Here is a 24,549-nt window from a genome sequence, read left to right as displayed (position 1 = left end):
CCAGATCCTCCAGGGAATGGCACTGCTTGGAAACATTCCCAAAATTCCCATCAAAATTCCCGAAATTCCCATCCTAATTCCCAAAATTCCCATCCCAGATCCCCAAAATCCAAATTCCCAAAATTCACATGTAAAATTCCCAAAATTCCCATCGAAATTCCCATTGAAATTCCCAAAATTCCCACTGAAATTCCAAAAATTCCCATCGAAATTCCCATTGAAATTCCCAAAATTCCCATCGAAATTCCGATCAAAATTCCCATTGAAATTCACGAAATTACGATCAAAATTCCCGAAATTCTGATCCTAAATCCCGAAATTCCCATCCCAGATCCTCCAGGGAGTGGCACTGCCTGGAAAACATTCCCAAAATTCCCAAAATTCCAATCAAAATTCCCAAATTCCCATCCCAAATCCTGAATTCCCATCCCAGATCCTCCACGGAATGGCACTGCCTGGAAACATTCCCAAAATTCCCAGTGAAATTCCCGAAATTCCCAATGAAATTCCCAAATTCCCATCCCAGATCCTCCAGGGAATGGCACTGCCTGGAAAATTCCCAAAAAATCCCTGTGAAATTCCCAAAATTCCCATCCCAAATCCCCAAAATCCAAATTCCCAAAATTCCCATGTAAAATTTCCAAAATTCCATCCAGAAATTCCCAAAATTTCAGTCCCAAACACGCAAAAATCCTCTCCAAACATCCCAGAATTCCCAAAATTCCCATTGAAATTCCCAAAATCCAAATTCCCAAAATTCCCACCTAAAATTCCCAAAATTCCCGAAATTCCCATGGAAATTCCCAAAATTCCATCCAGAAATTCCCAAAATTTCAGTCCCAAACACCCAAAAATCCTCTCCAAACATCCCAGAATTCCCAAAATTCCCATTGAAATTCCCAAAATCCAAATTCCCAAAATTCCCACCTAAAATTCCCAAAATTCCCGAAATTCCCATGGAAATTCCCAAAATTCCATCCAGAAATTCCCAAAATTTCAGTCCCAAACACCCAAAAATCCTCTCCAAACATCCCAGAATTCCCAAAATTCCCAATGAAATTCCTGAAATTCCCATCCCAGATCCTCCAGGGAATGGCACTGCCTGGAAAAATTCCCGAAATTCCCACTGAAATTCCCGAAATTCTGATCCTAAATCCTGAAATTCCCATCCCAAATCCTCCAGGGAATGGCACTGCCTGGAAAACATTCCCGAAATTCCAATCGAAATTCCCAAAATTCTGATCAAAATTCCTGAAATTCCCATCCCAAATCCCCAAATTCCAGATTCCCAAAATTCCCACCTAAAATTCCCAAAATTCCATCCAGAAATTCCCAAAATTTCAGTCCCAAACACCCAAAAATCCTCTCCAAAATTCCCATTGAAATTCCCAAAATTCCCATCCCAAATCCCAAAAATTCAAATTCCCGAAATTCCCATTGAAATTCCCAAATTCCCATCCCAGATCCTCCAGGGAATGGCACTGCCTGGAAAAATTCCCAAAATTCCCACTGAAATTCCCGAAATTCCCATCCCAAATCCCCAAAATCCAAATTCCCAAAATTCCCATGTAAACTTCCCAAAATTCCATCCAGAAATTCCCAAAATTTCAGTCCCAAACACCCAAAAATCCTCCCCAAACATCCCAGAATTCCCAAAATTCCCATTGAAATTCCCAAAATCCAAATTCCCAAAATTCCCACCTAAAATTCCCAAAATTCCCATTGAAATTCCTGAATTTTCAATCACAAATTCCCATTGAAATTTCCAAAATTCCCAAAATTCCCATTGAAATTCCCATCCCAGATCCTCCAGGGAATGGCACTGCCTGGAAAAATTCCCAAAAAATCCCAGTGAAATTCCCGAAATTCCCATCCCAAATCCCCAAAATCAAAATTCCCAAAATTCCCATGTAAAATTTCCAAAATTCCATCCAGAAATTCCCAAAATTTCAGTCCCAAACACCCAAAAATCCTCTCCAAACTTCCCATTGAAATTCCCAAAATTCCCATTGAAATTCCCGAAATTCCGATCCTAAATCCCCAAAATTCAAATTCCCAAAATTCCCATCTAAAATTCCTGAAATTCCCATCAGAAATTCCCAAAATTCCCATCTAAAATTCCCGAAATTCCCAAAATCCAAATTCCCAAAATTCCCATCTAAAATTCCCAAAATTTCCATCCCAAATTCCCGAAATTCCCATAGAAATTCCTGAAATTCCCATCCCAGATCCTCCAGGGAATGGCACTGCCTGGAAACATTCCCAAAATTCCCTGTGAAATTCCCGAAATTCCGATCCTAAATCCCGAAATTCCCATCCCAGATCCTCCAGGGAATGGCACTGCCTGGAAAATTCCCAAAAAATCCCTGTGAAATTCCCAAAATTCCCATCCCAAATCCCCAAAACCAAAATTCCCAAAATTCCCATCTAAAATTCCCCAAATTCCTGTCACAAATTCCCAAAATTTCAGTCCCAAAGAACCAAAAATCCTCTCCAAACATCCCAGAATTCCCAAAATTCCATCCCCAAAATTCCCAAATTCCCAGATTCCCAAAATCCCAATCCCATATCCCAAAAATCCCAAAAATTCTCTCCAAAATTCCCCAAAATCCAAAATTCCATATTCAAATTCCCAAAATTCCCAAATCCCGAAATTCCCATCCCAGATCCTCCAGGGAGTGGCACTGCCTGGAAAATTCCCAACATTCCCAGTGAAATTCCCGAAATTCTGATCCTAAATCCTGAAATTCCCATCCCAGATCCTCCAGGGAATGGCACTGCCTGGAAAATTCCCAAAATTCCCAAAATTCCAATCAAAATTCCCAAATTCCCATCCCAGATCCTCCAGGGAGTGGCACTGCCTGGAAAAATTCCCGAAATTCCAATCAAAATTCCCGAAATTCTGATCCTAAATCCTGAAATTCCCATCCCGGATCCTCCAGGGAATGGCACTGCCTGGAAAATTCCCAAAATTCCGATCAAAATTCCCGAAATTCCCGAAATTCCCATCCCAGATCCTCCAGGGAATGGCACTGCCTGGAAAATCGGGATAAAATTCCCAAAATTCCCATCCCAAATCCCAAAATTCCAATCCTAAATCCCCAAATTCCAGATTCCCGAAATTCCCATTGAAATTCCCAAAATTCCCATTGAAATTCCCAAAATTTCCGTCCCAAACATCCAAAAATTCTCTCCAAAATTCCCATTGAAATTCCCAAAATTCCCATCTAAAATTCCCAAAATTCCCATTGAAATTCCCAAAATTCTGATCCTAAATCCTGAAATTCCCATCCCAGATCCTCCAGGGAATGGCACTGCCTGGAAAAATTCCCAAAAAATCCCTGTGAAATTCCCAAAGTTCCCACTGAAATTCCCTAAATTCCGATCATAAATCCGCAAAATCAAAATTCCCAAAATTCCAGCCACAAATTCCCAAAATTTCAGTCCCAAACACCCAAAAATCCACTCCAAAATTCCCATCGAAATTCCCGAAATTTCCATCCCAAATTCCCAAAATTCCCATTGAAATTCCCAAAATTCCCGAAATTCCCATGGAAATTCCCAAAATTCCCATCTAAAATTCCCAAAATTTAAGTCCCAAACACCCAAAAATCCTCTCCAAAATTCCCATTGAAATTCCCAAAATTCCCATTGAAATTCCCGAAATTTCCATCCCAAATTCCTGAAATTCCCATTGAAATTCCCAAAATTCCCAACCCAAATCCCCAAAATCCAAATTCCCAAAATTCCCCAAATTCCCATTGAAATTCCTGAAATTCCCATTGAAATTCCCAAAATTCCAATCGAAATTCCCACTGAAATTCCCATCCCAGATCCTCCAGGGAGTGGCACTGCCTGGAAAAATCCCAAAATTCCAATCAAAATTCCCGAAATTCCCACTGAAATTCCCAAATTCCCATCCCAGATCCTCCAGGGAATGGCACTGCCTGGAAAAATTCCCAAAATTCCAATCAAAATTCCCGAAATTCCATCCCAGATCCTCCAGGGAATGGCACTGCCTGGAAAAATTCCCAAAAAATCCCTGTGAAATTCCCAAAATTCCCATCCTAAATCCCCAAAATCAAAATTCCCAAAAAATCCCTGTGAAATTCCCAAAATTCCATCCCAAATCCCCAAAATCAAAATTCCCAAAATTCGCATCCCAACTTCCCAAAATTCCCATTGAAATTCCCTAAATTCCAATCCCAAATCCCAAAATTCCCATTAAAATTCCCAAAATTTTAGTCCCAAACTACCAAAAGTTCTCTCCAAACATCCCAGAATTCCCAAAATTCTCAAATTCTCAAAATCCCAATCCCGAATCCCAAAATTCCCAGTCCCAAATCCCAAAATTCCCAAAAATCCTCTCCAAAATTCCCAGAATTCCCAAAAATCGACTCCCAAACCTCCAAATTCCTTCCCAGAACCCCCAAAAACCCCATTTAAAACCCCCAAATTTCCCTCCCAGCATTCCCGAAATTCCCGAAATTCCCGCAATTCCCGTCATTCCCGTCATTCCCGGAATTCCCTCTCTCACGTGGCCATGTGGGCGCTGAGATTCCCAGAATTCCCAAATTTCCCAAATTTTCCCAGAAAAAAAATAAAAAAATTCCCCAAAATCCCAAAAATTCCCAAAAATCCCAAAAAATCCTCTCTGAAATTCCCAAAAAATCCCAAAACTCCTCTCCAAAACCCCCAAAATGTCACAATTCCATCCCAAAATCCCCAAAACCACTCCCAAAATTCCAAAAAAATCCCAAAAAAATCCCAAATTCCCTGAAGTCCTCTGCAAAATTCCCAAAAATCTCCAAATTCCTTCCGAAAACCCCCAAAAATCCCATTAAGAACGCCCCAAAATCGTCCTCAAAACCCCAAAATTTCCTTCTCAGCATTCCCGAAATTCCCAGCATTCCCAAAATTCCCGAAATTCCCGAAATTCCCGGAATTCCGCTCTCACGTGGCCATGTGGGCGCTGCCAAATTCCCAAAATTCCCACAAATCCTCTCCAAGATTCCCAAATTTCCTACAATTCCACTCCAAAATCCCCAAAATCAACTCTCAAAGCCCCAAATTCCTTCCCAAAACCCCAAAAAATCCCATTAAAAACCCCCAAATTTCCCTCTCAGCATTCCCAAAAATTCCCAAAATTCCCGGAATTCCCAAAATTGCCAAATCTCAATCCTGGAATTCCCAAATTTCCATCCCAAACCTCCAAATTCCTTCCTAAAACCCCAAAAAATCCCATTAAAAAGCCCCCAAATCCTCCCCAAAACTTCCCTCCCAGCATTCCCAAAACCCCCAAAATTCCCGAATTTCCCTCCCAGCATTCCCAGCATTCCCAGCATTCCCGAAATTCCCGGAATTCCCATGGAAATTCCCGGAATTCCGGGTCTCTCACGTGGCCACGTGTGCGCTGTGCCGCAGCAGCCGGGAGCTCTCCCGATTTTCCCATTTTCCCAATTTCCTCCTTCCAAACCCCCTCCAAACCTCCCCAAATCCCTCTAAAACCCCTCCAACATTCCCAAAACTCCCAAAAATTCCCAAAAATCTCTCTGAATATTCCCAAAAATTCCCAAAATTCCCGTTTTTCTCACCTGCATGGCCTCAGGGAAGCGCTGCACCTCAGGACTGGGTGCGCCAAATTTTCCCGTTTTTCCCATTTTCCTCCTTCCAAAACTCCTCCAAACCCCCTCTAATATTCCCAAACCCCCCAGAATTCCCAAAAACCTCCCAAAATTCCCAAAAAATCCTCTCTAAAATTCCCAAAAACCCCAAAATGTCACAATTCCATCCCAAAATTCCCCAAAACTCCCCAAAATCCTCTCTGAAATTCCCAAAATTCCCAAAAATCCTCTCCGAAATTCCCAAAATGTCACAATTCCATCCCTAAATTCCAAAAATATTCCCAAAATTCCCAAAAATCTTCTCCAAAATTCCCAAAAATCCTCTCCAAAATCCCCAAAAATCCTCTCCAAAATCCCCAAAATGTCACAATTCCATCCCAAAATTCCCCAAATTCCCAAAATCCCAGAAATCCTCTCCAAAATTCCCAGAATTCCACTTCAAACCTCCAAATTCCTTCCCAAAACCTCCAAAATCCTTCCCAAAATCCCCAAAAATCCCATTAAAAACCTCCAAAATCCTCTCAAAACCCCCAAATTTCCCTCCCAGCATTCCCAAAAACTCCCAAAATTCCCAAAAATTCCCAAAAATCCCCAAAATTCCTAAATTTCCATCCCAAATCTCCAAATTTCTTCCCCAAACCCCTCAAAAATCCCCAAATCCCACCCCAGAACTCCCAAAATTCCCTCCCAGGACGACTAAAAATCCCATCCAGAATTCCCAAAATTCCCAAATCCAATTCCAAAATTCCCAAAAATCCTCTCCAGAATTCCCAAAAGTCTGAGAAATCCTCTGCAATATTCCCAAAAACCTCAAAATTCCTTCCCAAAGCCCCCAAAATCCGCCCTTAAACCTCTCCAGAACCCCCAAATTCCCCTCCTTGCATTTCCAAAAATTCCCAAACCCCCCAAAAATTCCCGAAATTCCCGTAATTCCCGTCTCTCACGTGGCCAGGTGTGCGCTGTGCCGCAGCAGCCGGGAGCTCTCCTCGAGGTTCCCGAGGGATTCCTGCGCCAGGCCCAGGTTCAGGAACAGCCGCGCCCGCATCCGCTGCAGCTCCCGGGAGGGAACATGGCCTGGGAAATAGGGAAAAAAGTCGGAAAATTGGGAATTACATCAGGAAAATCGGGAATTACAGTGGGAAAATCCGGAATTACAGCAGGAAAATCCGGAATAACAGCGGGAAAATCGGGAATTACAGCGGGAAGATCGGGAATTACAGCGGGAAAATCCGGAATTACAGCGGGAAAATTGGGACTTCCAGGAATTTTAGCAATATGGGAATTCTTGGGTGGGAATTTGGGGTTTTGGGAGTGAAATTCCAGGATTTGGGATCAGAATTTGGGGATTTGGAATCTGGAATTTTGGAATTTGGGATCTGGAATTTGGGGATTTGGGATCTGGAATTTGCGGATTTAGGAGCAAAATTTGGGGATTTGGGATCAAAATTCCCAGATTTGGGGTCAAAATTCCCAGATTTTGGAGCAAAATTTGGGGATTTGGGGTTGAAAATTCTGCGCTTTGGGATTGCGGATTTGGGTTTGAGATTCCCGGATTTGGGAGTGAAATTTGGAGATTTGGGATCTGGAATTTTGGGATTTGGGGATTTGCGATCAAAATTCTGGGATTTTGGAACAGAAATCCGGGATTTGGGAGCAAAATTTGGGGATTTGGGATCTGGAATTTGGGGATTTGGGATCAGAATTCTGAGAGTTGGGATCGAAATTCTGGGATTTGGGAATTTTGGGATTGGGGAATTTGGGTTCCGCATCCACTGCAGCTCCCGCACGGGGACATGGCCTGGGAAAAAGGGAATTACAGCCGGAAAATTGGGAATTCTGGGAATTGGGATCGAAATTCCCAGATTTTGGAGCGAAATTTGAGGATTTGGGGTCAAAATTCCCGGATTTGAGGTCAAAATTTCGGGATTTGGGGACAAAATTCCCAGATTTGGGAGAGAAACTTGGGGATTTGGGAGCAAAATTTGGGGATTTGGGATCCGCAATTTTGGGATTTGGGATCTGGAATTTTGGGAATTTGGGATTTGGGAGCGAAATTTCCGGATCTCAGGGCGAAATTTCCGGATTTGGGATCAGAATTCCTGGATTTGGGAGCGAAATTTTGGGGTTTTCGATCAGAATTGCAGGATTTGGGTTCTGGGATTTGGGAATTTGGGATCGCAGTTTTGGGATTTGGGATCTGGAATTTTGGGATTTGGGATCGGAATTCCGGGATTTGGGATCAAAATTCCCAGATTTCAGAGCAGAATTCCTGGATTTTGGAGCGAAATTCCTGGATTTGCGGTCAAAATTCCCGGATTTGGGAGCGAAATTTGAGGATTTGGGTGCAAAATTTGAGGATTTGGGGTTGAAAATTCCGGGATTTGGGATCTGGAATTTTGGGATTTGTGGATTTGGGAGCAAAATTTGGGATTTGGGATCAGAATTCCCGGATTTGGGGTTGAATATTCCGGAATTTGGGATCGAAATTCCCGGATTTGGGGTCAAAATTCCCGGATTTGGGAGCGAAATTTTGGGGGTTTGCGATCCAAATTCCGGGATTTGGGATCGAAGTTCTGGGATTTGGAATCTGGAATTTTGGGGAATTTTGGGATTTGGGAGTGATGTTTTTGGGATTTGGGATGCGCAATTTTGGGAATGTTGGGATTTGGGATGGGCAATGCTGGGAACAGCCGGGCCCGCATCCGCAGCAGCTCCCGGGAGGGCACCTGGCCTGGAAAAAAGGGAATTTCGGGAATTACAGCGGGAAAATCGGGAATTCTGGGATTTGGGATCGGAATTCTGGGATTTGGGGTCAAAATTTGGGGATTTTGGAGCGAAATTTGAGGATTTGGGATCAAAATTCCCAGATTTGTGGTCGAAATTCCCGGATTTGGGGTCAAAATTCCCAGATTTCGGAGCAAAATTTGGGGATTTGGGGTTGAAAATTCTGCGCTTTGGGATTGGGGATTTGGGCTTGAGATTCCCGGATTTGGGAGCGAAATTTGGAGATTTGGGATTGTACTTTTGGGATTTGGGAATTTGGGGATTGGGGAATTTGGGCTCCGCATCCGCAGCAGCTCCCGGGCGGGGACCTGGCCTGGAAAAGCGGGAATTCCGGGAATTGGGATCGGAATTCCCGGATTTGGGGTCAAAATTTTGGGATTATGGGTCAAAATTTGTGGATTTGGGGTCAAAATTTCGGGATTTGGAAGCAAAATTTGGGGATTTGGGATCAGAATTCCGGGGTGTGGGATTTGGGGATTTGGGATCTGGAATTTTGGGAATTTTGGGATTTGGGGTCAAAATTTGGGGATTTGGGATCAAAATTCCCGGATTTGGGAGCGAAATTTCCGGATTTGGCAGCGAAATTTTAAGGTTTCTTCAATCAGAATTCCGGGATTTGCGATCCGAATTCCCGGATTTCGGATCAGAGATTTGGGATTTGGGATCTGGAATTTTGGGAATTCTGGGATTTGGGATTGAAATTCCCGGATTTGGGGTGAAAATTCCCAAATTTGGGAGCAAAATTTGGGGATTTGGGGTTGAAAATTCTGCGATTTGGGATTGGGGATTTGGGCTTGAGATTCTCAGATTTGGGGATTTGGGATGGAAATTTTCCAGGATTTGGGATCTGGAATTTTGGGATTTGGGATCAGAATTCCAGTATTTGGGATGGGAATTTTGGGAATTTGGGATCGGAATTTGGGGATTTGGGGTCAAAATTTGGGGATTTGGGATGGGAACTTTGGGATTGGGTAATTTGGGCTCCGCATCCGCTGCAGCTCCCAAGAGGGAACCTGGCCTGGAAAAAGGGAATAAAAATGGGAATTCCAGGAATTCTGGGATGTGGGAGCAAAATTCCAGGATTTGGGAGCGAAATTCCAGGATTTGGGGTCGAAATTCCCGGATCTGGGGTCAAAATTTCGGGATTTGGGAGCAAAATTTGAGGATTTGAGAGCAAAATTCCCAAATTTGGAGTTGAAAATTCTGCGATTTGGGATTGGGGATTTGGGATCTGGGATTTGGAATTTTGGGAATTTTGGGATTTGGGATTGAAATTCCCGGATTTGGGAGCGAAATTTTGGGATTTGGGAGCAAAATTTGGAGATTTGGGAGCAAAATTCCAAGATTTGGGGTTGAAAAGTCCGGGATTTGGGATCTGGAATTTGAGGATTTGGGAGCAAAATTCCCGAATTTGGGGTTGAAAATTCTGTGATTTGGGATTGGGGATTTGAGATCAAAATTCCAGGATTTGGGATCTAAAATTATGGGATTTGGGATCTGGAATTTTGGGAATTTGGGGATTTGGGATCGGAATTCTGGGATTTGGGATTTGGAAATTCCCCAAAACCCCCCAAAAACTCCCCCAAAAATTCCCAAAAAACTTCCCCAAAACCCCCAAAATTCTCTGAAAAAATCCCAAAAACTCCCAAAATTCCCTGAAAAATCCCAAATTTTCCCCAAAATTCCCAAAATCCCCTGGATCGGCACCTTCCAGCTGTGTCTCCACGATGTCCAGGCTGCTCTGGAACGCCACCAAAAAAAACCCCAAAAATTCCCAAAAAACTTCCCAAAATTCCCAAAAATACCCTAAAACCTCCCAAAAAAATTCCTAAAACTCCTAAAATCCCCAAAAAATTCCCAAAACCTCTGCAAAAATCCCCCAAACTCCCAAAAAGTGCCCCAAAAAATCCAAAAATCCCCCCAAAATCCCTAAAACCACCCGAAAAAATCCAAAAAAAATCCCCACATTTTCCCAAAAACTCCCAAAAATCAAAAACATTCCCTACAAATCCCTAAGAAATCAAAAAAAAAGCCAAAAAATCCCCAAAAACTCCCTCAAAACCCCCCAAAAAAACCCCAAAAATTCCCAAAAAGCTTCCCCAGAACGCCCAAAAACTTCCCAAAAATCCCAAAATTCCCTGAAAAATCCCAAATTTTCCCAAAAATTCCCAAATTCCCTTGGATTGGCACCTTCCGGCGGCATCTGCACGATGTCCACGCTGGTCTGGAACACAGCCCCAAAAAATCCCAAAAATTCCCAAAAAACGTCCCCAAAACCCCCAAAATTCTCTGAAAAATTCCTAAAAATTCCCAAATTTTCCCCAAAATTCCCAAAATCCCCTGGCTCGGCACCTTCCAGCTGTGTCTCCACGATGTCCAGGCTGTTCTGGAACGCCATCAAAAAATGCCCAAAAAACTTCCCCAAAACCCCCAAAAACTTCCCCAAAACCCCCAGAAACTTTGCAAAATTCCCAAAAAATTCCTGAAAAATTCCAAAAAATTCCTGAAAAATTCCCAAATTCCCTTGGACTGGCACCTTCCAGCGGCATCTCCACGATGTCCACGCTGGTCTGGAACACCAAAAATCCCCCCAAAAATCCTGAAAATTCTCAAATTTTCCCAAAAAATCCAAAAAATCCCGAATTATCCTGACATCACCAAAAACCTCAAAAAAAAAAAAAAAAACCCAAAAATTCTCAAAAAGTCCCCCAATAAACCCCCCAAAAAGTCTCAAAAAATCCTAAAATTCCTCAAAAATTTCGGAATTGTCCCAAAAAAAATCCCCAAATTTTCCAAAAAGTCCAAAAAAAACACGCAAAAAACCCCAAAAATTTTCCCCAAAACATCCCCAGAAATCCCCCAAATTTTTCCCAAAACCAAAAATAAAACTTCTTGAATTTTCCCAAAATTCCCCAAAAGAATCCAAAAATCCCACAAAAAAAAAGGAATTTTCAAGAAAAATCCCCAAAATTCCCCCAAAATCCCCTAATTTCCCAAAAAAACTTCCAAAAATCCTGAAAAAAATCCGGAATTTTTCCCAAAATTCCCAAATTTTCCAGAAAAATCCCTGAAAACACCTTAAAAAAAACCAAAAAATGGCCAAAACCCCCAAACGTTTCCTGAATTTTCCCCAAACTCCCAAAAAATTTCCCAAATTTTCCAAAAAAATTGCAAAAATGCTTCAGAAACTCCAGAAAACTTCCTAAAAACCTCCCAAATATCCACAAATCTGCCCAGAAGTCCCTAAAAACTCCCAAAAAATCCCCAAAATTTGCCAAAAAGCTTCCCTTCCCCAAAACCCCCAAAAAATTCCCAAAATTCCCAAAATTTTCCCCCAAATTCCCAAAATTCCCCGGCTCGTCACCTTCCAGCTGGGTCTCCACGATGTCCAGGCTGTTCTGGAACGCCGCCAGCGCCCGGCGCAGTGCCCAACTCCCCGAAATTCCCGAATTTCCTGGGGTCTCCTCGGCTCCCTCGGGGCTTTCCGGGAATTCCAGGAATTCCGGGAATTGCGGGAATTGTGGGAATTCCGGGATTTGGGATGCGGGCGGTGCCTCGGCCAGGAGCAGGAAGGTGCGGCCGATGGTGGCCCAGGCGCGCTGCTGCTCCACCGCCGAGCCCAAACGGAGAGCGCCCTGCAGGTGCTGCTGCTGGTGCTGGAAATGGGGAGAAAAAACGGGATTTTGGTAAAAATGGGGATAAATGGGAAAAAAAGGGGGAAAAAAGGGGGAAAATTGGGAGAAATTCGGAGGAAATTCGGAGAAAATTCGGAGAAAATTCGAAGAAAATTGAGAAAAATGGGGAGGAAATGGGGAGGAAACGGGGAGAGAATTTGGGGAAATTGGGGAAAATTTGGGGGAAATTTGGAAGAAATTCGGGGGAAAATTGGGGAAAAATTGGGGGGAAATTGGGAAAAAAAAGGGAGAAAATTGGGAGAAATTCAGAGAAAATTCGGAAAAAATTAGAAGAAAATTGAGAAAAATCAGGAGGAAACGGGGAGAGAATTCGGGAAAATTGGGGAAAATTTGGGGGAAAATTGGGGAAAAATTGGGAGAAAATTGGGAGAAATTGGGAGAGAATTGGGAGAAATTGGGAGAAAATGGGGGAAATTTGGGGGGAAATTGGGAGAGAATTGGGGGAAATGCGGGAGAAAAGTGGGAGAAAACTGGGAGAGAATTCAGGGAAAAATGGGGAAAATTGGGGGAAAATCGGGAGAAATTGGGAAAATGGGAAAAAATTGGGAAAGAATTGGGGGAAAATTGGGAGAGAATTGGGAGAAAATTGGGAGAGAATTGAGAGAAAAATGGGGAAAAATTGGGGGAAAATTGGGAGAAATTGGAAAACAACCGGGAGAAAATCCGAGAAAATTTGAAGAAAATTGAGAAAAAACAGGAGGAAATGGGGAGAAAATTCGGGGAAAATTGGGGAAAATTTGGGGGAAAATTGGGAGAAATTGGAAAACATTTGGGGGAAATTGGGGAAAAAATGGGAGAAAATTGGGAGAAATTCGGAGAAAATTCGAAGAAAATTGAGAAAAATTGGGAGGAAATGGGGAGAGAATTCGGGGAAAATTGGGGAAAATTTGGGGGAAATTTGGGGGGAAATTGGGGAAAAATTGGGGGAAATTTGGGGGGAAATTGGGGAAAAATTGGGAGAAATTTGGGAGAAAATTGGGAGAGAATTGGGAGAGAATTCAGGGAAAAATTGGGAGAAAACTGGGAAAATTGGTGGAAAATTGGGGGAAATTTGGGGGAAAATTGGGAGAAATTGGGAAAATGGGAAAAAATGGGGAGAAATTGGGAAAAATTTGGGTGAGAATTGGGAAAAATGGGAGGAAATGGAAAATGGCCCCGGGGCTGCTGCTGCTCCACCGCCGAGCCCAGGCGCAGAGCGCCCTGCAGGGGCTGCTGCTGGTGCTGGAAATGGGGAGAAAAAATGGGGAGAAAAAACGAGATTTTGGTAAAAATGGGGAAAAATTGGGGGGAAATTGGGAAAAAAAGGGAGAAAATTGGGAGAAATTCGGAGAAAATTCGGAGAAAATTTGAAGAAAATTGAGAAAAATTGGGAGGAAATGGGGAGAAAACGGGGAGAGAATTTGGGGAAAATTGGGGAAAATTTGGGAAAAAATTGGGAGAAATAGGGGGAAATTTGGGGGGAAATTGGGGAAAAACTGGGAGAACATTGGGAGAAATTGGAAAAAAAATGGGAGAAAATTGGGAGAAATTCGGAGAAAATTCAGAGAAAATTCGAAGAAAATTGAGAAAAATCGGGAGTAAATGGGGAGAAAACGGGGAGAGAATTTGGGAGAAATTTGGGAAAATTTGGGGGAAAATTGGGGGGAAATTGGGAGAAATGTGGGAGACAATTCGGAGAAAATTCGGAGAAAATTGGGAAAAAAATCAAAGAAAATTGAGAAAAATGAGGAAGAAATAGAGGCAAGATTGGGAGAGAATTTGGGGGAAATTGGGGGGAAATTTGGGAAAATTTGGGAAAAAATGGCAAAAATTGGGAAAAAATGGCAAAAATTGGGAGAAAATTTGGGGAAAATTGGGAGACAATTGGGGGACATGTGGGAGAGAATTCAGGGAAAAATGGGGAAAAAATGGGGGAAAATTGGGAGAAAATTGGGGGGAAATGGGAAAAAAAACTGGGAGAAAATCCGAGAAAATTGGAAGAAAATTGAGAAAAATGGGGAGGAAATGGGGAGAAAATGGGGAGAGAATTCAGGGAAATTGGGAAAAATTTGGGAGAAATTTGGGTAAAAAAAAGGAGAAATTGGTTAAAAATGGGAAAAAATAGGAAAAATGGGGGGAAATGGAAAAAAATGGGAGGAAATTGGGAGAAATTCAGAGAAAATGCGAAGAAAATTGAGAAAAATGGGGAGGAAATGGGGAGGAAACGGGGAGAGAATTCGGGGAAAATTGGGGAAATTTGGGGAAAATTTGGGGGGAAATTCGGGTAAAATTGGGAAAATTTGGCTGAAAATTGGGAGAAATTGGGAAAATGGGAGAAATTGGGATAAATTTGGGGGAAAATTGGGAAAAATTGGGGGAAATTTGGGGGGAAATTGGGGAAAAATTGGGAGAAAATTGGGAGAAATTCAGGGAAATTTGGGGGCAAATTGGGGAAAAATTGGGAGAAAATTGGGGAAAAATTCGGAGAAAATTGGGGGAAATTGGGGAAAATTTGGAGGGAAATTGGGGGAAAATTGGGAGAAAATTGGGGAAAAATTGGGGAAAAAATTGGGAGAAATTGGAAAAAAACTGGGAGAAAATCTGAGAAAATTTGAAGAAATTTGAGAAATATCGGGAGGAAATGGGGAGAAAAGGGGGAGAGAATCGGGGGGAAATTGGGTACAAAAATGAAAAATTGGGGGAAAATTGGGAGAAATTGGGAAAATGGGAGAAAATGGGGAGAAATTGGGAAAAATTTGGGTGAGAATTGGGAAAAATGGGAGGAAATGGAAAATGGCCCCGGGGCTGCTGCTGCTCCACCGCCGAGCCCAGGCGCAGAGCGCCCTGCAGGTGCTGCTGCTGGTGCTGGAAATGGGGAGAAAAAATGAGATTTTGGTAAAAATGGGGAAATCGGGAAAATTGGGGGGAAATGGGAAAAAAAACTGGGAGAAAATCTGAGAAAATTTGAAGAAAATTGAGAAAAATAGGTAGGAAATGGGGAGAAAATGCGGAGAGAATTCGGGGGAAATTGGGAAAAATTTGGGAGAAATTTGGGTAAAAAAAAGGAGAAATTGGTTAAAAATGGGAAACAATAGGAAAAAAGGGAGGAAAATTGGGAGAAATTTGGAGAAAATTTGAAGAAAATTGAGAAAAATCGGGAGGAAATGGGGAGAAAACGAGGAGAGAATTCGGGGAAAATTGGGGGAAATTTGGGGGGAAATTGGGGAAAAATGGGGAGAAAATTCGGAGAAATTGGGGGAAATTTGGGAGGAAATTGGGGAAAAATTGGGAGAGAATTGGGAGAAATTGGGAGAGAATTGGTGGAAAAGTGGGAGAGAATTCAGGGAAAAATTGGGAGAAAACTGGGAAAAATTGGGGGAAAATTGGGAGAAATTGGAAAAATGGGGAGAAATTGGGAAAAATTTGGGTGAGAATTGGGAAAAATGGGAGGAAATGGAAAATGGCCCCGGGGCTGCTGCTGCTCCACCGCCGAGCCCAGGCGCAGAGCGCCCTGCAGGTGCTGCTGCTGGTGCTGGAAATGGGGAGAAAAAACGGGATTTTGGTAAAAATGGGGAAATGGGGGAAGTTGGGAAAAAAACGGGAGAAAATGGGAGAAAATTGGGAGAAAATTGAGAAAAATCGGGAGGAAATAGAGACAAGATTGGGAGAGAATTCGGGGAAATTTGGGGAAAATTTGGGAGGAAATTGGGGAAAATTTGGGGAAAATTTGGGAAAAAATGGCAAAAATTGGGAAAAAATGGCAAAAAGTGGGAGAAAATTTGGGGGAAAATTGGGAGAAATTGGGGGAAATTTGGGGGCAAATTGGGGGAAATGTGGGAGAAAACTGGGAAAAATTGGGGGAAAATTCGGAGAAATTCAGAGAAAATTCAAAGAAAATTGAGAAAAATCGGGAGAAAACGGAGAGAGAATTTGGGGAAAATTGGGAGAAATTCGGGGAAATTTGGGGGGAAATCGGGGAAAATTTGGGGGAAAATTGGGAGAAATTGAGAGACAATTGAGGGAAATGTGGGAGAGAATTGGGAGAAAAGTGGGAGAGAATTCAGGGAAAATTGGGAGAGAATCGGGGGAAAATTGGGAGAAAACTGGGAAAAATTGGGGGGAAAATGGGTGAAATTGGGGAAATGGGAGAAATTGAGAAAAATTTGGGTGAGAATTGGGAAAAATGGGAGGAAATGGAAAATGGCCCCGGGGCTGCTGCTGCTCCACCGCCGAGCCCAGGCGCAGAGCGCCCTGCAGGGGCTGCTGCTGGTGCTGGAAATGGGGAGAAAAAACGAGATTTTGGTAAAAATGGGGATAAATGGGGGAATTGGGGGGAATGGGGAAAAAAAACGGGAGAAATTCGGAAAAAAAACGGAAGAAAATTGGGCGAAATTCGGAGAAAATTCGAGGAAAATTGAGAAAAATCAGGAGGAAATGGGGAGAAAACGGGGAGAGAATTTGGGGGAAATTGGGGGAAATTTGGAGGAAAATTTGGGAAAAAATGGCAAAAAGTGGGAGAAAATTTGGGGGAAAATTGGGAGAAATTGGGGGAAATTTGGGAGAGAATTCAGGGAAAAATTGGGGGAAAATTGAGATAAATTGGGAGAAATTTGGGGGGAAATTCAGGTAAAATTGGGGAAAATTTGGGGGAAAATTGGGAGAGAATTGGGAAAAATTGGGAGAAAATTGGGAGAAATTGGTAAAATGAGAAAAAATGGGGAGAAATTGGGAGAGAATTGGGAGAAAAGAGGGAGAAAAGTGGGAGAGAATTGAGGGAAAAATGGTTAAAAATTGGGGGAAAATTGGGAGAAACTGGGAAAAAAACTGGGAGAAAATCTGAGAAAATTTGAAGAAAATTGAGAAAAATCGGGAGGAAATGGGGAGAAAAGGGGGAGAGAATCGGGGGGAAATTGGGTAAAAAAATGAAAAATTGGGGGAAAATTGGGAGAAATTGGGAAAATGGGAAAAAATGGGGAGAAATTGGGAAAAAATTGGGTGAGAATTGGGAAAAATGGGAGAAAATGGAAAATGGCCCCGGGGCTGCTGCTGCTCCACCGCCGAGCCCAGGAGCTGAGCGCCCTGCAGGTGCTGCTGCTGGTGCTGCCAAATGGGGAGAAAAAATGAGATTTCGGTAAAAATGGGGAAAATTGGGGAAAATTGGGAAAAAAAACGGGAGAAAAACGGGAGAAAATTGGGAGAAATTCGGAAAAAATTCGAAGAAAATTCGAAGAAAATTGACAAAAATCAGGAGGAAATGGGGAGAAAATTCGGGGAAAATTGGGGAAAATTTGGGGGAAAATTGGGGGAAATTGGTTAAAATTGGGGAAAATTTGGGAAAAATTTGGGAAAAATTTGGGAGAGAATTGGGAAAAAAGGGGGAGAGAATTGGGGGAAAATGGGGAAAAAATGAGGGAAAATTGGGAGAAATTGAGGGAAATTTAGGGGAGAAATTGGGGAAAAATTGGGAGAAATTGGGGGAAATTTGGGGAGAAATTGAAAAAAAAAAGGGGGGGAAATTCAGAGAAAATTCGAAGAAAATTGAGAGAAATCGGGAGGAAATGGGGAGAAAACGGGGAGAGAATTCGGGGAAAATTGGGGAAATTTGGGGGGAAATTGGGGAAAATTTAGGGAGAAATTGGGGAAAAACTGGGAGAACATTGGGAGAAATTGGAAAAAAAAACGGGAGAAAATTGGGAGAAATTCGGAGAAAATTCGGAGAAAATTCGAAGAAAATTGAGAAAAATCGGGAGTAAATGGGGAGAAAACGGGGAGAGAATTTGGGAGAAATTTGGGAAAATTTGGGGGAAAATTGGGAAAAAATTGGAAAAAATTGGGGGAATATTGGGAAAAATTGGGGGAAATTTGGGGAAAATTTGGGGGAAATTGGGAAAATTTGGGGAAAATTTGGGAAAAAATGGCAAAAATTGGGAAAAAAATGGCAAAAATTGGGAGAAATTGGGAGAGATTAAGAGAAATTGGGGAAAAATTGGGGAGAAATTGGGAAAAAATGTCAAAATTTGGGAGAAAATTTGGGAAAAAATTGGGAGAGAATTGGGAGAAAAGTGGGAGAGAATCAGGGGAAAATTGGGAGAAAACTGGGAAAAATTGGAGAAAATTGGGAGAAATTGTGAAAAATTTGGGGGAAAATTGGGAAAAATGGGAGAAAATGGAAAATGGCCCCGGGGCTGCTGCTGCTCCACCGCCGAGCCCAGGCGGAGAGCGCCCTGCAGGTGCTGCTGCTGGTGCTGGAAATGGGGAGAAAAAACGGGATTTTGGTAAAAATGGGGATAAATGGGGGAAAAAAAGGGAGAAAATTGGGAGAAAATTGGGAGAAATTAGAAAAAAAACGGAAGAAAATTGGGCGAAATTTGGAGAAAATTCGAAGAAAATTGAGAAAAATCGGGAGGAAATGGGGAGAGAATTCAGGGAAATTTGGGAAAAAATTGGGTATAAAAAAGGAGAAATTGGTTAAAAATGGGAAAAAATAGGAAGAATGGGGGGAAATGGAAAAAATGGGAGGAAATTGGGAGAAATTCAGAGAAAATGCGAAGAAAATTGAGAAAAAATGGGGAGGAAATGGAGAAGAAACAGGGAGAGAATTTGGGGAAATTTGGGGGAAAATTGGGGGAAAATTTGGAAACAATTGGGAAAAAATGGCAAAAATCGGGAGAAATTGGGGGAGATTGGGGGAAATTGGGGGAAAATTGGGGAGAAATTGGGAGAAATTGGGGGAAATTTGGGGGGCAATCGGGGAAAACTTGGGAGAAAATTGGGGAAAAATTGGGGGAAAATTGGGAGAAATTGGAAAAAAACTGGGAGAAAATCTGAGAAAATTTGAAGAAATTTGAGAAAAATCAGGAGGAAATGGGGAGAAAACGGGGAGAGAATTTGGGGAAAATTGGGTGCTGGAAAAATGGGGAGAAAAAATGGGAAATTTGTTAAAAATGGGAAAAAGTAGGAAAAATTGGGGGGAATGGGAAAAAAAACGGGACAAAATTGGGAGAAATTCGGAGGAAATTCGAAGAAATTTCAGAAAAATGGGGAGGAAATGGGGAGAGAATTCGGGAAAGTTGGGGGAAATTTGGGGGAAAATTGGGGGGAAATTCAGGTAAAATTGGGGAAAATTGGGGGAAAATTGGGAAAAATTTGGGAGAGAATTGGGAAAAAAGGGGGAGAGAATTGGGGGAAAATGGGGAAAAAATGAGGGAAAATTGGGAGAAATTGGGGGAAATTTGGGGGGAAATTGGGGAAAAATTGGGAGAAATTGGGAGAGAATTGGGGGAAAATTTGGGAGAAAATTGGGGAAAATTGGGGGAAATTTGGGGGGAAATTGGGAAAAACTGGGAGAAAATTGGGAGAAATTCGGGGAAATTTGGGGGGAAATTGGGAGAGAATTGAGGGAAATGTGGGAGAGAATTGGGAAAAAAGTGGGAGAGAATTCAGGGAAAAATTGGGAGAAAACTGGGAAAAATTGGGGGAAAATTGGGAGAAATTGGGAAAATGGGAAAAAATGGGGAGAAATTGGGGAAAAATTGGGAGAGAATTGGTAATAATGGGAGGAAATGGAAAATGGCCCCGGCGCCGGGGCCTGAGCAGGTGCTGCTGCTGGTGCTGCGAAATGGGGAGAAAAAATGGGATTTTGGGTAAAAATGGGGAACATGGGGGAAAAAAGGGAGAAAATTGGGAGAAATTCGGAAAAAATTCCAAGAAAATTGCGAAACATTGGGAGGAAATAGGGAGAAAATGGGGAGAGAATTCGGGGGAAATTGGGGGAAAACTGGGGCAAAATTGGGGGAAAATTTGGGTAAAAAAATGAGAATCCCCTCCAAACCGCCTCTAACACTCCCAAACCCCCCAGAATTCCCAGAAATTCCCGGGAATTCCCGGAATTCCGTGTTTTCCTGACCTGCAGGGCCTCGGGGAAGCGCTGCAGCTCGGCCAGGCGCTCTCCCACCTTGCGGTGCGCCACGGCCGTGCCGAGGGCGTCGCCGGCGCCGCGCAGCAGCCGCAGCTCCTGACGGTGCTGCTCCAGCGCCTCCGGGAACCGGCCTGCGAGTGCGGAGAGGGAGGGATCAGTGGGGGATTCCCGACCCAGATCATGGAATTCCCAACCCTGATCCCAAAATTCCAGCCCTGATCCTAAAATTCCAACCCTGCTTGGAGAAATCACAGTCCTGATCCCGAAATTCCAGCCCTGATCCCAGAATTCAGAACCCTGAGCCCAAAATCCCAACCCTGAGCCCGGAATTCCCAAACCTGATCCCAGAATTCCCAACCCTGATTGGAGAAATCCCAGCCCTGATCCCAAAATTCCCAACCCTCAGCACGGAATTCCAACCCGGATCCCGAAATTCCAACCCTGAGCACGGAATTCCCAACCCTGATTGGAGAAATCCCAGCCCTTATCCCGAAATTCCAACCGTCAGCACGGAATTCCCAACGTTGAGCCCGAAATTCCAACCTTGATCCCAGAATTCAGAACCCTGAGCCTGAAATTCCAGCCCTGATCCCAAATTTCCCAACCCTCAGCCCGGAATTCCCAACCCTGAGCCCAGAATTCCAGACCTGAACCCAAAATTCCAAAGACATTTGCCCTCCCTGATCCCAAAATTCCAACCCTGAGCCCAGAATTCCAAACCCTGATCCCAAAATTCCAACCGTGATCCCAAAATTCCAGCCCTGAGCCCAAAATTCCAGCCTTGATCCCGGAATTCAGAACCCTGAGCCTGAAATTCCAACCCTGATCCAAAAATTCCCAACCCTGAGTCTGGAATTCCCAACCCTCAGCATGGAATTCCAACCCTGATCCCGAAATTCCAAACCCTGAGCCCCAAATTCCAACCCTGAGCCCATAATTCCAGCCCTAATCCCAGAATTCAGAACCCTGATCCTGAAATTCCAGCCCTGATTGGAGAAATCCCAGTCCTGATACCAAAATTCCAACCCTGAGCCCGGAATTCCCAGCCCTGATCCCAAAATTCCAGCCCTGATTGGAGAAATCCCAGCCCTGATCCCGAAATTCCCAACCCTGAGCCCGAAATTCCAAACTCTGAGCCTGGAATTCCCAACCCTCAGCGCGGAATTCCAACCCCTGAGCCCAAAATTCCAACCCTGATCCCAAAATTCCAGCCCTGATTGGAGAAATCCCAGCCCTGAGCCCGGAATTCCAACCCTGATCCTGAAATTCCCAACCCTGAGTCTGGAATTCCAAACCCTGATCCCAAAATTCAGAACCCTGATCCTGGAATTCCGAACTCTGAGCCCGGAATTCCCAACCCTGATCCTGCAATTCCCAATCCTGAGTCTGGAATTCCCAACCCTGAGCCTGAAATTCCAACCCTCAGCCCGGAATTCCAACCTTGATCCCAGAATTCAGAACCCTGAGCCCGGAATTCCCAACCCTGAGCCTGAAATTCCAGCCCTGATTGGAGAAATCCCAGCCCTGATACCAAAATTCCAACCCTGAGCCCGGAATTCCAGCCCCTGAGCCCAAAATTCCAGCCCTGAGTCCGGAATTCCCAACCCTCAGCCCGGAATTCCCAACACTGAGCCCGAAATTCCAGCCCCGATCCCAAAATTCCAAACCCTGATCCCCAAATTCCAGCCCTGAGCCCGGAATTCCCAACCCTGATGCCGAAATTCCAAACCATGATCCCCAAATTCCAACCCTGATCCCGGAATTCCCAACCCTGATCCCAAAATTCCAACCTTGATCCCAGAATTCAGAACCCTGAGCCCGGAATTCCCAACCCTGATCCCAAAATTCCAAACCCTGATCCCAAAGTTCCAGCCCTGATCCCGGAATTCCCAACCCTGAGCACAGAATTCCCAGCCCTGATTGGAGAAATCCCAGCCCTGATCCCAAAATTCCAACCCTGTGCCCGGAATTCCCAACCCTGATTGCAGAAATCCCAGGCCTGATCCCGAAATTCCAACCCTCAGCATGGAATTCCCAGCCCTGATCCCCAAATTCCCAACCCTGAGCCCGGAATTCCTGACCCTGAGCCCGGAATTCCCAACCCTGAGCCTGAAATTCCAGCCCTGATCCTGAAATTCCCAACCCTCAGCACGGAATTCCCAACCCTTATCCCAAAATTCAGAACCCTGATCCCAGAATTCCCAACCCTGATCCTGAAATTCCAACCCTGAGCCCGGAATTCCCAACCCTGATTGGAGAAATCCCAGCCCTGATCCCAAAATTCCAGCCCTGATCTCAAAATTCCAGCCCTGATCCCGAAATTCCAGCCTTGATCCCGGAATTCAGAACCCTGAGCCTGAAATTCCAACCCTGATCCAAAAATTCAGAACCCTGATCCTGGAATTCCAAGCCATGATCCAAGAATTCCAGAGAGATTGAAAGGCCTGAGCACAGAATTCCCAACCCTGATCCCAGAATTCCCAACCCTGATCCTGGAATTCGAACCCTCAGCAAGGAATTCCAACCCTGATCCTGAAATTCCAAGACCTGAGCCCAGGATTCCAGAGGGATTGAATGGCCTGAGCCCAGAATTCCCAAAACTGATCCCAAAATTCCAGCCCTGATCCTGAAATTCCAAGCCCTGAGCCCGGAATTCCCAACCCTGATCCCAGAATTCCCAACCCTGAGCCTGGAATTCCAACCTTGATCCTGAAATTCCAGACCTGAGCCCAGAATTTCGAACCCTGATCCTGGAATTCCAAACCCTGATCCCAAAATTCCAGCCCTGATTGGAGAAATCCCAGCCCTGATCCCGAAATTCCAAACCCTGATCCCAAAGTTCCAGCCCTGAGCCTGAAATTCCAGCCCTGAGCCCGAAATTCCAACCCTGAGCCCAGAATTCCAGAGGGATTGAATGGCCTCAGCCCAGAATTCCAAACCCTGATCCCAGAATTCCAGCCCTGATTGGAGAAATCCCAGCCCTGATCCCGAAATTCCAACTCTGAGCCCGGAATTCCAGCCCTGATCCCAAAATTCCGAACCCTGATCCCAAAGTTCCAGCCCTGATCCCGAAATTTCAACCTTGATCCCAGAATTCAGAACCCTGAGCCCAGGATTCCCAAGCCTGATCACAAAATTCCAAGCCCTGATCCTCAAATTCCAAGCCCTGAGCCTGGAATTCTGAACCCTGATCCCAAAATTCCCAACCCTGATCCCAAAATTCCCAACCCTGATCCCCAAATTCCAACCCTGATCCCGGAATTCCCAACCCTCAGCCTGAAATTCCCAACCCTGAGAGTGGAATTCCCAACTCTGAGCCCAAAATTCAGAACCCTGATCCTGGAATTCCGAACTCTGAGCCTGGAATTCCCAGCCCTGATCCCAAAATTCCAGCCCTGATCCCAGAATTCAGAACCCTGATCCCGAAATTCCCAACCCTGATCCCCAAATTCCAACCCTGATCTAAGAATTCAGAACCCTGATCCCAAAATTCCAGCCCTGATTGGAGAAATCCCAGTCCTGATACCGAAATTCCAGCCCTGATCCCGGAATTCCCACCCTGATCCCAGAATTCCCAACCCTGAGCCCGAAATTCCAAGCCCTGATCCCAAAATTCAGAACCCTGATCCTGGAATTCTGAACCCTGATCCTGAAATTCCAGCCCTGAGCCTGGAATTCCCAACCCTGAGCCCGGAATTCCAGCCCTGATCCCCAAATTCCAACCCTGATCCCAAAATTCCAACCCTGAGCCCAGAATTCCCAACCCTGAGTCTGGAATTCCCAACCCTCAGCACGGAATTCCCAACCCTGATCCCAGAATTCCCAGGCCTGATCCCAAAATTCCAAACTCTGATCCCAAAATTCCAAACCCTGATCCCCGAATTTCCAGCCCTGATTGGAGAAATCCCAACCCTGAGCCTGGAATTCCAGCCCTGATCCCAAAATTCCAAACTCTGATCACAAAATTCCAGCCCTGATCATGGAATTCCAAACCTGATCCGAGAATTCCCAACCCTGAGCACGGAATTCCAACCCTGATCACAAAGTTCCAGCCCTGATCCCAAAATTCCAGCCCTGATCCCAAAGTTCCAACCCTGATCCTTCAATTCCAGCCCTGATCATGGAATTCCAAACCCTGATCCCAAAATTCCAAACCCTGATCCCAAAATTCCAGCCCTGATTGGAGAAATCCCAGTCCTGATCCCGAAATTCCCAACCCTCAGCACGGAATTCCCAACCCTGAGCCTGGAATTCCCAACCCTGAGCCCAAAATCAGAACCCTGATCCCGGAATTCCGAACTCTGAGCCTGGAATTCCCAACCCTCAGCCTGGAATTCCCAACAATCAGCACGGAATTCCCATCCTCAGCACGGAATTCCCAACGTTGAGCCCGGAATTCCCAACCCTGAGCACGGAATTCCCGACCCTGATCCCAAAATTCCAGCCCTGATTGGAGAAATCCCAGCCTTGATACCAAAATTCCAACCCTGAGCCCAGAATTCCCAACCCTGAGCCCGGAATTCCCAGCCCTGATCCCGGAATTCCAGCC

At 44.2% G+C, this 24,549-nt stretch overlaps 1 protein-coding gene across 1 annotated transcript in view; it reads right to left on the bottom strand.

The window, feature by feature from the left end:
- The window catches only part of TONSL (tonsoku like, DNA repair protein), a 94,604-nt gene that overhangs the window by 59,259 nt on the left and 10,796 nt on the right, over positions 1-24,549 (bottom strand). The window contains exons 3-5 of the mRNA XM_072925104.1: positions 19,989-20,131; positions 11,773-12,064; positions 6,569-6,698 (exon numbers count right to left, since the gene is read on the bottom strand). Coding sequence (XP_072781205.1) covers positions 6,569-6,698; positions 11,773-12,064; positions 19,989-20,131 — 565 coding nt within the window. The remainder of the gene's footprint in view (positions 1-6,568; positions 6,699-11,772; positions 12,065-19,988; positions 20,132-24,549) is intronic.

This window comes from Taeniopygia guttata, chromosome 2, assembly GCF_048771995.1.
Source record: "Taeniopygia guttata chromosome 2, bTaeGut7.mat, whole genome shotgun sequence".
Classification (NCBI taxonomy): domain Eukaryota; kingdom Metazoa; phylum Chordata; class Aves; order Passeriformes; family Estrildidae; genus Taeniopygia; species Taeniopygia guttata.
The sequence above is the reverse complement of the archived record's forward strand: the minus strand, read 5'-3'. Positions and strand labels throughout refer to the sequence as shown.